At 37.8% G+C, this 12483-nt stretch overlaps 1 protein-coding gene across 7 annotated transcripts in view; it reads left to right on the top strand.

Annotated features, from left to right (window-relative positions):
* Nucleotides 1-12483, top strand: part of BTBD9 (BTB domain containing 9) — a 148355-nt gene that overhangs the window by 105623 nt on the left and 30249 nt on the right. For all 7 annotated transcript variants that reach the window (XM_035108137.2, XM_035108138.2, XM_035108139.2 and 4 more), the window contains one exon: nucleotides 4792-4899. In XM_035108137.2, the coding sequence (XP_034964028.1) occupies nucleotides 4792-4899 (108 nt within the window). Of the gene's footprint in view, nucleotides 1-4791; nucleotides 4900-12483 lie in introns of those variants that run through there.

The raw sequence follows: 12483 nt of genomic DNA, 5'->3' as shown, positions 1-12483 counted from the left end.
AGAAAGCTGTATGCCGTCTATAGAAAAAGTTACACTTTTATTTTGGTAAGAGAAAGATGTGTGGTTAAATTGCATTTTAAATCTAATGTAGAAGCAGCGAGCTTTTCAGTTGCTTTGGTGACATGCTGCTGTCATTTGAAATAGGCTTGATAAAGATGAGATTGGTGTTCACCATTCATAAATTTAAGAAAAGGCCTGCCTGTTAGCTCTCAGATGGCCTATAAAAACTATTTATGGAAATATACTGCATTGCTTCCTAAATTTAAAAGATAGGAGATTCCCGCAAATTAAGAAAGGTACCATTGAGTGCAAGAGTATGCCTGCATGGTTATTGAACAGACTTAAGGAAGCTGTAGAAGGCAATAAGGATTCGTTCAAAAGGGGGGGGGGTAGAGGAGCAGATTGCTAAAAACATTAATCCAACAATAAATATGTCTTCAAATGTGTATCAGAAGCAGGAAACTGACCAGGGTGGCTGGCCAGATTTGCACTCTTCAGGGTGTCTGTATATCTACTGATGAAAAAGTGAAATGCTGGCTATAGGTTTTAGAGGTCCCTTGGTTCCGGACTTCCTCCATGGACCACCCTCTCTCATTGAGTCTTCTCATCACTATTATCAACAGCTATTTCCATTCTTCTTCTCCCAAATCATTAATCCAGTTTCAAAAAGCTTTTGACAAAGCACCTCATCAAAGACTCCTTAATACGCTTAGCAGTCATGGCATAAAAGAAGTCATTTTGTGGAACACTGGTTATGAAACAGGAAACAGAGAATTGGAATAAATGGACAGGTCTCCCAGTGGAAGGATGTTGACAGTGGAGTTCCCCAGCTTCTTCATAAATGATTTAGAAGTAGAGCAGTGAAGTGGCCAAGTTTGCTGATGATCCTAAATTGTTCAGTGTGGTTGAAATAAAAAGAGATTGTGAAGAGTTCTGAAAGTATCTCTCCGAAGTGGGCAGGAAAGTGGCAAATGCAGTTCAATGTAAAGAGGTTGTTGTGAAATTTAAAAAAAACAAAGCACTTTAGATTCACCAAAAGTTCCATTATTTCGAGCTCTTAGTACACCTGCTCTCGTGAGAGTCACATGGGTCTTTAAGCTAAATCAGAATGCAATAACATTTATGCAAAACATTCAGCAAACAAGGTACAACTTTAACTTTCCCAAATTCACAATGGAAAAGAACAAGCTAGTTTCAACATTCCTCAACCTTTATAAATAAAATTGTTTGCCCTTTAGCATCAGCCTGCAAACAATATCTTCCCTTTCCTAGAAGGTTGCAGTTAACATGTGAAAGCAGAACATTATAAAATATTTGTTCCAAAGCTAGCGGTCAGCTTCACCTTTAGTTCAGGCCAACCTGCTTTTTTGTTTAACTGGAGCAGAGTTCATATCTTGAATTCTTAACAACTGGCAGAAACCAATTTGTTTTGGGAGGAGCAGGGTATCAGAACACATATTTAGAAAGATAGGTTTTTTTTTGGGGGGGAGGGTTGTAGATACGGTTTTGTTTTGTTTTGTTTTGTTTTGTATAATGTTTGTTGTTGTTGTTTGTTTGTTTTTTGGGTTTTTTAAATAAAGAGAAATTATTCCCAGTGGTGAAAATAAAAGCACAGTGAGAAGAGTTTCAGAAGAATCTTTCTAAACTTAGTGAATGAACAACAAAATTGCAAATGAGGTTCAGTGAAAGTGTAAAGTGCATGTTGATGGGTTGGAGGAATCATAATTCAACATAAACACTGCAAAGTCAGTGTGTGGGAACAGTAAAGCTAATTTGTTGCTAGGGATTTTAAAGAAATGAATCAAAATTGAAGATGTCAATATAGTCATAGCTTTATACAAATATATGGTTAAACACCCTTAAAATACTGTACACAATTTTGGTTCCCTCTTCTCAAAAAGGCTGTTGTGCATCTGGAAATTATGCATTGAAACTGAATGGCAGGAGATTCTGGACAGATGATGCAGTATAGTATTTCACAGTGCAGATATTTAAATGTGTGGAATTTCCAACAACAGGAAGTGATTTCTGCTAGCTTAGATTGAAAAGCGGAGTGAATAAATTCATGGAGGATAGCTCTGTTAAGGGCTACTAATCATGATGGATTTATGCATTCTTCAGGCTCACAGGTCCCAGTTAATATCAATTCATGAGGAGGAACAATGGGAGGGGGTTATTATAGCTTACCCTTGTGCCCTCTTTGTGGGCTTCCTAGAGGTATCTGGTTGCTGTACAAAATGGGATGCTGGACTAGGTGGAACCCTAGTCTGATCCAGCAGGGCTTAGCATTCAACTAAGTTTTACTTCAAATAGCCCCATTAAAATTAATAAACATAAGTAAGTTAGGTGAATTAACTTCAGTGGGTCTGAGCAAAAATTCATTGAATACTACTCCATGTTCTTAGGAGTTAAAATGTTATATAAATCAGGGACAATCCCTAGGGATTCCATAGAAATCATCAAATGTCATCACTGCCTATTATGTTTGTATCATAATTATTGTGTGAGCCACATTTTTCCAAAAGAGAGACTAAATTATGAAAATTGCAATAATTATGTTCAGTAATTGTGTTGTAGAAGAGTAGGCTTTCCACAACAACAGTGCAAAATACAAGCAATGCAGGTCAATTTTACACTTTTTAGTCAGTGCCATTTAAGTGAATAAGCACCAAGGCATAGGCCTTTTAACTCTGGACCTGGTACAGTAGTAAATTAAACCCTTAAGCAAAAGAGCAGAAGTTAAAAATCACAATCAGCACAATGTAGCTTGCCATAACATGCATAATGCAGGCTTTCCAATTAGAACGCTGCAGTTTAAAAACTTTCTTTCTAGACTGATGAGAGAGCAATTATTTTAAGCAAAGTAAATGCAGTCTTCTGGCTCTGCTTCCAGTTACTTCTTGCTCCAATAGCAAAGACAAAGCTTTTGAAAACCATAGTTGCTATTGAATTTTGTATCAAAACAGCAGCAAAGAGAGCAATTTGTTGCTATAAACTCAAACTCAAATCCTGCTAATCAATGGTATGCAGCCAGCCAAAACATTTGTAAAAGATGTAAGCAAAATCACATTTGGTAATCAATTTATAAAAGCAGTTCATTGGTCCTAAAGAAAAATCAATAGTGAGCCTAAGAATAGGTGAATGAAGATATGTAATATAACCATGCATTTTATATACTTTCAAGATGAGCACTAACTAGGAAGTCTGTATTGGAGGACCATGTGAAGGTTTTCTTGGTATAAATTGGCTAATTCACATCTTTATGAAGATCTGTGGAAGAGGCTTGAATAATTATGCATGCTTATATTCACTTCCACTTATTTTTTTTCTACTCTTTTGCCCGTTTGGTGTGAATTTCTAATTGGAATGGGTATACCTACATCATTTCTATTTAATGTGAATTTTTAAAAAGTAGTGGCACCTTTTTGTGTACGTCAATATCCTTGACACCAAGTAAGGACAGTTCTATTTTCCTTTCAAGTCTTCGGGCAGCACTTCAGTTGTCAGGAGTTCTGCTTCAGCTGATTTGCCAGCAGAGACCTTATTTGGAGGAAGCAGACCTGGCCACTGTCATTCATGCCATGGTTACATCCACATTAATCTACTGGTCTGCAATGCAGCTGCCTGGCTGCTTGTGAGATAAAGTAATCAGAGCATAAAACATATATTCTGTAACTAGCAGTGTTGATTACCAGTGTATTTCTGGACGGCTGCCTTTCAAGCATTCACTGGTTTGGGGCCATGCTATCTGAAGAAAATGTATCCAGACCTGCCCAGGCCTTGATACTGGCCACAGAGACCCTTCTCACAGGCCCACAATTAAGAATCATCTGGTTGGCAATCACAGAGCCTTTCAGTAGTGGCTACGTCACATTGTAACACCCTCCCATGGGATGTGTGCCTGGCTCCTTTCCTGATTGTGTTGAAACAAGCCTTAAATATATTGCTATTTGAAGTTGCTTTTAATTGGACTTCAACTGTTCCTGCTTCCTCCTCCCCGTCCTCTGTGTTGTATACTTTAATTGTCTTATCTTTTGTTTTTATGATTTTGACTCTGAACTACCTTGATACTGCCTTTGGCCCTGAAAGGTGGTCTAAAATCACCTACATAGATAAATAAGTACATTTTTTTGTTGGCCTGTGAATCAGAGGCTGACCATCACTTTAGCAATGCAATCATATTCACACTTGCCGACTGAACTAGTTTTCCACATGGATTGATTTTTACATAAATTAAGAATAATTTAGATGAATTGCAAAGAAATGCTCTAATTGACAAGATTTTATAGATTGCTTAGAAAGTTTAAAGTGGGAAAATTATTTGAAGCCAAATTATCAGGCATTCCAGAAAAATATGTATGCCCAGAATTCTGCTCCTACCTGCGGCTTTAAAGCAGGCTTCCCCCAAATGGTGTCCTCCAGATGTTTTTGGACTGTAACTCATCACCTCAGCTAGCACTTGGACTGATAGGAGTCATAGCTCAAAACATATAGAGCCACCAGGCCTAGATGAAAATAAAAAAGAAATAGTTGATAAAGAAGAATTTTAAGGAAGTAAGGATCTGGAATTACAGTATAGTTTACTTTTATGCCTACTTGTGGCCAAAATGTCCCCCTTTTAACTAAGGTACAGAATTCAAACTGCTGATTATTTGAGACACATTCCAAGACAAGCAGTTAACATAGGTTAACAGGAAAGTTTTTAGAAAGAAATTATGTAGTACATGGTTGGTTGGTTGGTTGGTTGGTTGGTTGGTGATCACTGAATTCTTACTGTTTCTGCTCATGCAGGTTACTTCTCTGGGATTGTGACGACAGAAGCTACAGCTATTACATTGAAGTTTCCACTAACCAGCAGCAGTGGACTATGGTGGCTGACAGAACAAAGGTTTCCTGCAAGTGAGTTTAATTTTCTTCTATTTGTACCTCATCCCTTTCCAATCTAATAGAATGCTTGTACATGACTAACCATCCAAAACTAAAAGGAGGGCAGAGTTTGTAGGGAGTATGCAGCAAGGATTAAATTCAAATGGTTCCAGCCAGGTTAAAATTGAATGGAGGATTCTGTTGTTGAACTAGCTGGAAAAGTTCCTTTGCTTGCCACCTCCACCCTTTGTTTAGGCAATGATTGTTGGCCCGAAGAGTTAAGCACTGTCACCACAAGCTAATGGGTAGGCCTTCAACATCTGGCTGGAAGCAGAATGCAGACTGAGAATCTGAGAACCAGAGACATGCTTGATTTGGCTGGATCCGAAGCTGTGACTAATGTAGAATTGAGACCGTTCAGGGTGTCAAAGCTGTGAACACCTCCATTTTACACTCAGGTTGTGCCTATGTGTGCATAAACCATTTATCCTAAAGATACCACAGTCTCTGCTGCCCCTCATTCTAAGGAAACTGAACCCTGGCTAAGCTCCTGCAATCCCTGGGATCTTGCTCCACTCGGAGAATGGGGTGGCATGTTAACAGTATATTACTAACAAAATAAATAAAAATGAAACATTGCTGATGATAAGAGACTGGGTAGGGATTTCCCTTGGCAGAGCCCAGCAGTTTTACACCACTTTCCAGTGTTAGGAGATTGCTTTAACTGTGACAGGAAGAGCTGGAGAAACAAAACAATATTTTATTTCTTTATTTGCTGTATTTCTTTTCCAACCTTCATTTATAAGGGTCCCAGGGCAAATCACAGTGCAGTATTCACAGTGAAGTAACAATAACACCAATCCTAGGACAATACCAGAACCAACTAAAACACCAATACCATGAAACAGCTGTATTTCTGCAGCTGTGGAATTGGTCTGTTACAGTTGGTCTCCCCGACCAACCTAATTTACCCCAAAAGGATATTAATATACTGCTTTAATATCTCATAAATTGAGGAAACCACTTTGTTAGGTCAATTCAGAATTAATTTTGACATTTGTTACATAAAGAAGCATGGAATCCTAGCTTTTAAAAAAGATTCTTCTAGTGACTCCAACTTGAAAAGTGAATTATTTGAGCAAAAGCAGTCTGCTTCTGCTGATGTTTGGTAGTGCTTCTGTTGCTGTTTCGTAAGTGTTTGGATAATGGCAGTCTCCTTCCTTGCCAATTCCTGTGTGCCTAATCTTGCATTGAAGATCTAATCCCTTGTTCATGTCATGAATTTATAGCATGAAGAATGATTGCAAAGTCCCAACTAGCTAGTTCACAGCAGGAAAAATAAGACAGACCGAAGGTAGCAAACACAAACTTCAACAAGCCTCTCTGATCAAGCGAGAGTGGCAAAGAAAATAATGCAGAAAGGGAGGGAGTAAAAGTAAATGGAATTCAGTTTACATGTCATAGACTGCATTTCATAGTCTAACCAAGTGTGAAAACTTCTTTTCAAGTCTGCTTCTGCTGCCTTTGGTCGATTTAATGGTATTTTAATGTAGTATTTTGTGTAAATTAATAATTTAGTACTCAAAGCCTGAAGTGACAGGCTATTTCCAAACTCCTCTTTTTACTCAGTCTCAAAAGGCTGGCAATGGAAATGATGGTATGTTTATTATCTTCACAGGAAAGCTTTCTGTCCTTAAATGGAAGCCAATTAATGCACAGTGATTGTATAATTGTCATTTTAAATGCTTCATATAGCCTTTACAAAACCCTGCTTTCTGGCTAACTTCTGTTGTTCTCCGCGCAGTATGACAGTAATGAAATCGATTCATGTTCTGTTCTGTCTAAAGGGCAAATATTTCTGATAAGTTTGCTTTGGTTTGTTAAGCTTGAACAATAGACATGTATGCTTGTTAAAAGATTTTGCGGATGAAGATTCTAGAACTTGGATTAAAGGCTAAAAAAATGGAGTTAGTAAGGCTCAGATTGCTGCTATGATTAATTCTTTAAATGAGCATCTGCCTAAGACACTATGAACAATCAGGAAACATTACTGTCAGTTTAAAGGTTGGTCTTTGAAGTTTTTTGTTTGTTCTGCTATGAAACGCATGCTGTTAATTGCATACTGAGCTGCTCTGTTGTCTTACGGGATTTGGCTACATATGATCAATCAAGTGCAGTGGTCCACTGATCGGCATATGAGTTCCTGGAGCAGGAACCCCCAACCTTTTTGAGTCTGTGGGCACACTTTGAATTTTCAGACTTTGTTGTGAGCAGCACCACGAAATGGCTGGAGTGAGAAGACGGGTTCTCACAAAATGGCTGCCGCTGGAGGTGTTCCCTGCCAGAAACAATGGGAGTGCTCTCCGCGTGCATTCGTTCATTCTCTCTCCCTCTCTCTCCCCCATCTCTCCTTTCTTGCTCTTTGTCTCTCTGCTCATAAGGTGCTGTGGAGGTGGCAGGGGGTGGGGATGGGCTCTAGCTAGCCAGCCAACCAAGGAAAAACTCAGACCCAAAGAATACATAAACACAGACGGTCTCAGAGTGAGAGAAACAGTCACAGGTTCAAAGAGGGGAAAACAAAACATGCAGAAATTTAGAAAGGGAGATAAAACACACATGCACATCCAGAGAGAGAATGCTCAGAAACATGTTTTGTTCTCTTGTCTTCCCTTCCCCTTGCTGAGCTAACTTTTTCTGATTATCTTTTGAAACCTTCCTTTGCTTCCAGGCATTTGGTGGTATATGATGACTCGCCATTATGTCAGCCGAGCATTTGATAATTGACTTGCTTGTTGGTGATGATGATTTTCCCATTATTTGTTGACAGTGGTGTGATGTCTCTTTTTAAGGACTTTGTGTGTTTTTTTTTCATTAAAAAACAACAACAACCCACTTGGTTGTAGGTCACCTTTAGACCACTCTGTAAGGCAGCTAACAAATTGAATAAATTATAATAAAGTAATCATATAATAATAACCTGGCCTATCAAGTGCTGATACTGGAAAAAGAGAAAATGGTCTATTCTTTTAAAGTTGGCTTATCCTAAACTATAGGAAATGTATTTCTGTGTGTGACATTCTTTGTACTTTTGTCATATTTATGGAAATTTACTGTGTTTGTAAAGATGGCCAGTGGCCCTTAGGGATGTGAAGCTTTTCTGTAAATTAAAAGAAGTTGGTTTTTTACATAGATTTATTGGTTCACAGAGAGGCTGCTACCTGTGACTGTTCTGAGACAATATGTGTAGTTACACACATTTCACATTTTTATTTGAGAATTTCAAAGAAAACTTGCTGTTGTGTGTGTGTGTGTGCATGCATTTGTGCATGTGTGGAGAGAGACAGAAAGACATAGCATGGATTTAATTTCAAAACGTGATTTGCCATCTGCTATAGGATTATTAATCTTGATATTCTACAGAGAAAAGAGAGTTGACAGGCCCAAATATCATGCACTAAAAGTGTGTCTTTGCATCAAATACCAGCCTTAAATCAGTGTTCTGGGAGAGGTGCATTTTTCCTCATAACTACAGGGAGAATTCTTTTCAATTAACTTCCTTATAGTGAGTGCTGGACTATTAGTGAGAACTGTAGAGGTTCACAGTTTGCTCTATTCCTATAGTGGAAAGAAAAATGTCTTGAAAAATAATTAGAATGAAATATGTAACTGGTTATTTCAAATCAATACATAAACTTGAACATTATTTGCCTTCACAGTTCCTGGCCATATGTACTTTTCTGTCTATTCTCCCCCCTCTTAGATTCCATTGTATAGCTTTCTTACGTGATCTCCCCCTCTTGGGCCTATCTACTGCCCAGCTCCTGTTTAGGATCAGAGCAGTTCTGTCAATGGGCAGCCCAGCCAATTCTTGCCATTTGCATTCACTGCCAACGGTACATGTTGTATGAGTTTTTAAGAAAACAAAGGGGAAATTGAACACCAAATGAGGTGTTTTCTCAAGAATGAGTTGGGTTTGCTGAGACATACATTCACACCTGTGTCTGCACTTATATTGGATTAAACCCCATTGAAGTGAATGTGTTTTCCTTTGTGAATGTGAAAGATGTACGGTACTTGCATCCATAGATTTTCATGCCCAAGAAGTAGCTGGGATAAGGGATTGATCTTCCTATGTGGGTATTCACCAAATGTAGAAAACCCATGTACATACTGCATGTTACATGTGAAAATGGAAGCAGATATATATTGCCATGTGCATGCACACTTTAAAGCTACAGTTACTAGCAGGTTCCCAATATTTTTACATTGAATCATAGAATCCCAGAGTTGGATGAGACCACAAGTGCCATCCAGTCCAACCCCCTGCCAAGCAGGAAACACTATCAAAGCATTCTTGACAGATGGCTGTCAAGCCTCTGCTTAAAGACCTCCAAAGAAGGAGACTCCACCACACTCCTTGGCAGCAAATTCCACTGTCAAACAGCTCTTACTGTCAGGAAGTTCTTCCTAATATTTAGGTTGAATCTTCTTTCTTGTAGTTTGAATCCATTGCTCCGTGTCTGCTTCTCTGGAGCAGCAGAAAACAGCCTTTCTCCCTCCTCTATGCAGCATCCTTTAATATATTTGAACATGGCTATCATATCACCCCTTAACCTTCTCTTCTCCAGGCTAAACATACCCAGCTCCCTAAGCCGTTCTTCATAAGGCATCGTTTCCAGGCCTTTGACCATTTTGGTTGCCCTCCTCTGGACACGTTCCAGCTTGTCAGTATCCTTCTTGAACTGTGGTGCCCAGAACTAAGACAGCAATCCTGTCTTAGATCTATGGAATTGATGTCTTTTTAGTGAAGCTGATTTTTCTCATTTAATTTTATTTTAAATATCAGCACAATGTATGGTTTTCATGTTCATTTGTCCCCTTCCAGTAATTCTGTTTATAAGTGATGACCATTACAATGAAAGCTCCTTCAATAAATCATAATTAAGCGAGCAGATCTCTTGACTAAATGTGGATGCCCAATTAAATGCATAGTTACACTTGTGAAAGGTTGGCATTTGTACGCTTTAAAAAAAAACAGACAGCTTTGCTTCAAAAGTCAACCAAATTGCTTTTTATTATTTAGTTTTGTGGTACTTCTTGCTAGTAAATGTCACATGTAGAAAATTAAAAGATCCCACAAACTGTAGTTGAAACATCCATCTAGAGGAGTAATTGACGCTTTACATTTGCAACATTAGGTGATCTCTTTGAAAACCTTTTATCTTCTGTTTGTTCTTTTGATATTTATAAATGTTAACCAATGTAAATTATAGGGTTTGTGAACCTGAATACCCATAGTGAGGTCCCAAATGTTAAAATGTTTTTCTGAGTGGTGTAATACCTGTATTTAGTATGTCTGACTATAGTACCTTTCCTCAACTTTTATAGGCATTTTAAAAGCAACTGAAACAAAAAAAAAATTCCTTCCAGTAGCACCTTAGAGACCAACTAAGTTTGTCATTGGTATGAGCTTTCGTGTGCATGCACACTTCTTCAGATACACACATACCAATGACAAACTTTGTTGGTCTCTAAGGTGCTACTGGAAGGAATTTTTTATTTTGTTTCGACTACGTCAAACCAACATGGCTGCTGCTGTTGTTCTTGTTGTTTAGTCGTTTAGTCGTGTCCAACTCTTCGTGACCCCATGGACCAGAGCACGGCAGGCACTCCTGTCTTGCACTGCCTCCCGCAGTTTGGTCAGACTCGTGTTCGTAGCTTCGAGAACACTGTCCAACCATCTCATCCTCTGCCGTCCCCTTCTCCTAGTGCCCTCAATCTTTCCCAACATCAGGGTCTTTTCCAGGGAGTCTTCTCTTCTCATGAGGTGGCCAAAGTATTGGAGCCTCAGCTTCACGATCTGTCCTTCCAGTGAGCACTCAGTGCTGATTTCCTTAAGAATGGATAAGTTTGATCTTCTAGCAGGCCATGGGACTCTCAAGAGTCTCCTCCAGCACAAACACGACTACCTACCTGTAATTCAAAGCAACGGTCATTGTTAAGGTTGCATGAGAATCTAATTTCATACAACTTCCTTCACTAGGAATAAATTATTAACGTGCATAACTTAGAGGCATCAATTCCTACATACATCTAACTCAGTAAAGAAATGCAAGACCATTAGGCCAATGGATGTTCAACCAAGTCCGTAAAGCTATAAAAGAAATGACATACCGTGTTTCTCCAAAAATAAGACACCGTCTTATATTTATTTTTCCTCAAAAAAACCACACGGTGGCTTATTTTCAGGGGATGTCTTTTTTTATTAAGTATGGTACAGTTTAAGCTACAAGGTTAAACTGCCTATCACTATGGCTTATTTTCGGGGTATGGCTTATTTTAGGAGAAACACGGTATTTTAAGGAGTTTTCTACAATGTAAGGGAGTATAGTTTATTAAAGTATATTAAGATGTATACTTGGAGGGAATTGAGGTTTTTTGGTCTCACTTCAATATGTCATTATAAAAAAATCAAAAAATCTTTCATAGCTCCATGCAAATAATATAAAAAAATCAAAAAATCTTTCATGGCTCCATACAAGCCTTGGAGCTGGTTTCATGGGAAATTGCTCATCGCTGCAAACATAAAGAATTTTTAATATTATTATTGGTTGAGCTAAGCTTATAAAGCTTTTGGTTTTACTTGCCTGTTTAACATTTCACAGAGATGAGCAATTTTCATAAAGGTAGGGAATAAATTCGACCAATAATAAGGAATCTGAATACATTGTTCAAATGGTTCGGGAATTTTAAATCCATATTTTGAGACTTTCCAAAGACCAATTGCTGTTTTCCTCAATCATGAGTAAGAATTTCAGAATAGTTTTTTTTTACACTTTATTTATTTTATGGCTTTTCAAAAATGCATAATAAATACCCAAACTTTTAAAACAAACTTTCTAATCAGAAGTAAGTACATTATATTCTCGATCAACTTTCTTAGCAGCACCCTCCATCTCAATACATTAAGAATCCAAAGGTAATAAATAATATATTTTATTGTAATCAGTTTATTTTTGCCAGCTTATATATAAAAAAACATTCTAACAGTTACCTGAGATTGTATTATTGCCATAGACTGTACAGACACACATAGTTCTGAGCAAAAAATTAGTGGAAAATGCATGTGTCATCACTTAAATGTTCTAAATATTTTTGCCAATAACAGGTAAATAGTTCTTAACAACAAAAACCATGCGCTATACACAGAACATAAAATGCAGAGAATGTATGTGTCTTTTTAAAAATCACAACACACCCTTAAAAATATTCTTTAAAATGTTAAATACATAAAAAATACAATGTTGTAAATTGTTATATGTCAGACTAAGATAGATTAAGGCTGTCAACTCAGAACTCTACTGATGCAGAAATGGCAAGCTACACATTTATTATTTTAACATGTACCGGTAAGCAGAATTGTCACTGTAGAACTCTCTCATCAAAGCCTCAATTGCTGGATGCATTTCAGCTTGCTAGTCTTCCTCAGTGGTAGAAAATTAGAGAAATGTGCATGAAATAAATTCAAGTACGTACAGCAAATCATCCATCTTCTGGGCTCAAGGGACAGGCACACTTAAATGCTTCAGAATTCTCTCTTCCTACATTATAAAAACA

The sequence above is a fragment of the Zootoca vivipara genome, chromosome 3 (genome assembly GCF_963506605.1).
Source record: "Zootoca vivipara chromosome 3, rZooViv1.1, whole genome shotgun sequence".
NCBI classification, from domain to species: Eukaryota; Metazoa; Chordata; class Lepidosauria; order Squamata; family Lacertidae; genus Zootoca; species Zootoca vivipara.
The sequence above is the reverse complement of the archived record's forward strand: the minus strand, read 5'-3'. Positions and strand labels throughout refer to the sequence as shown.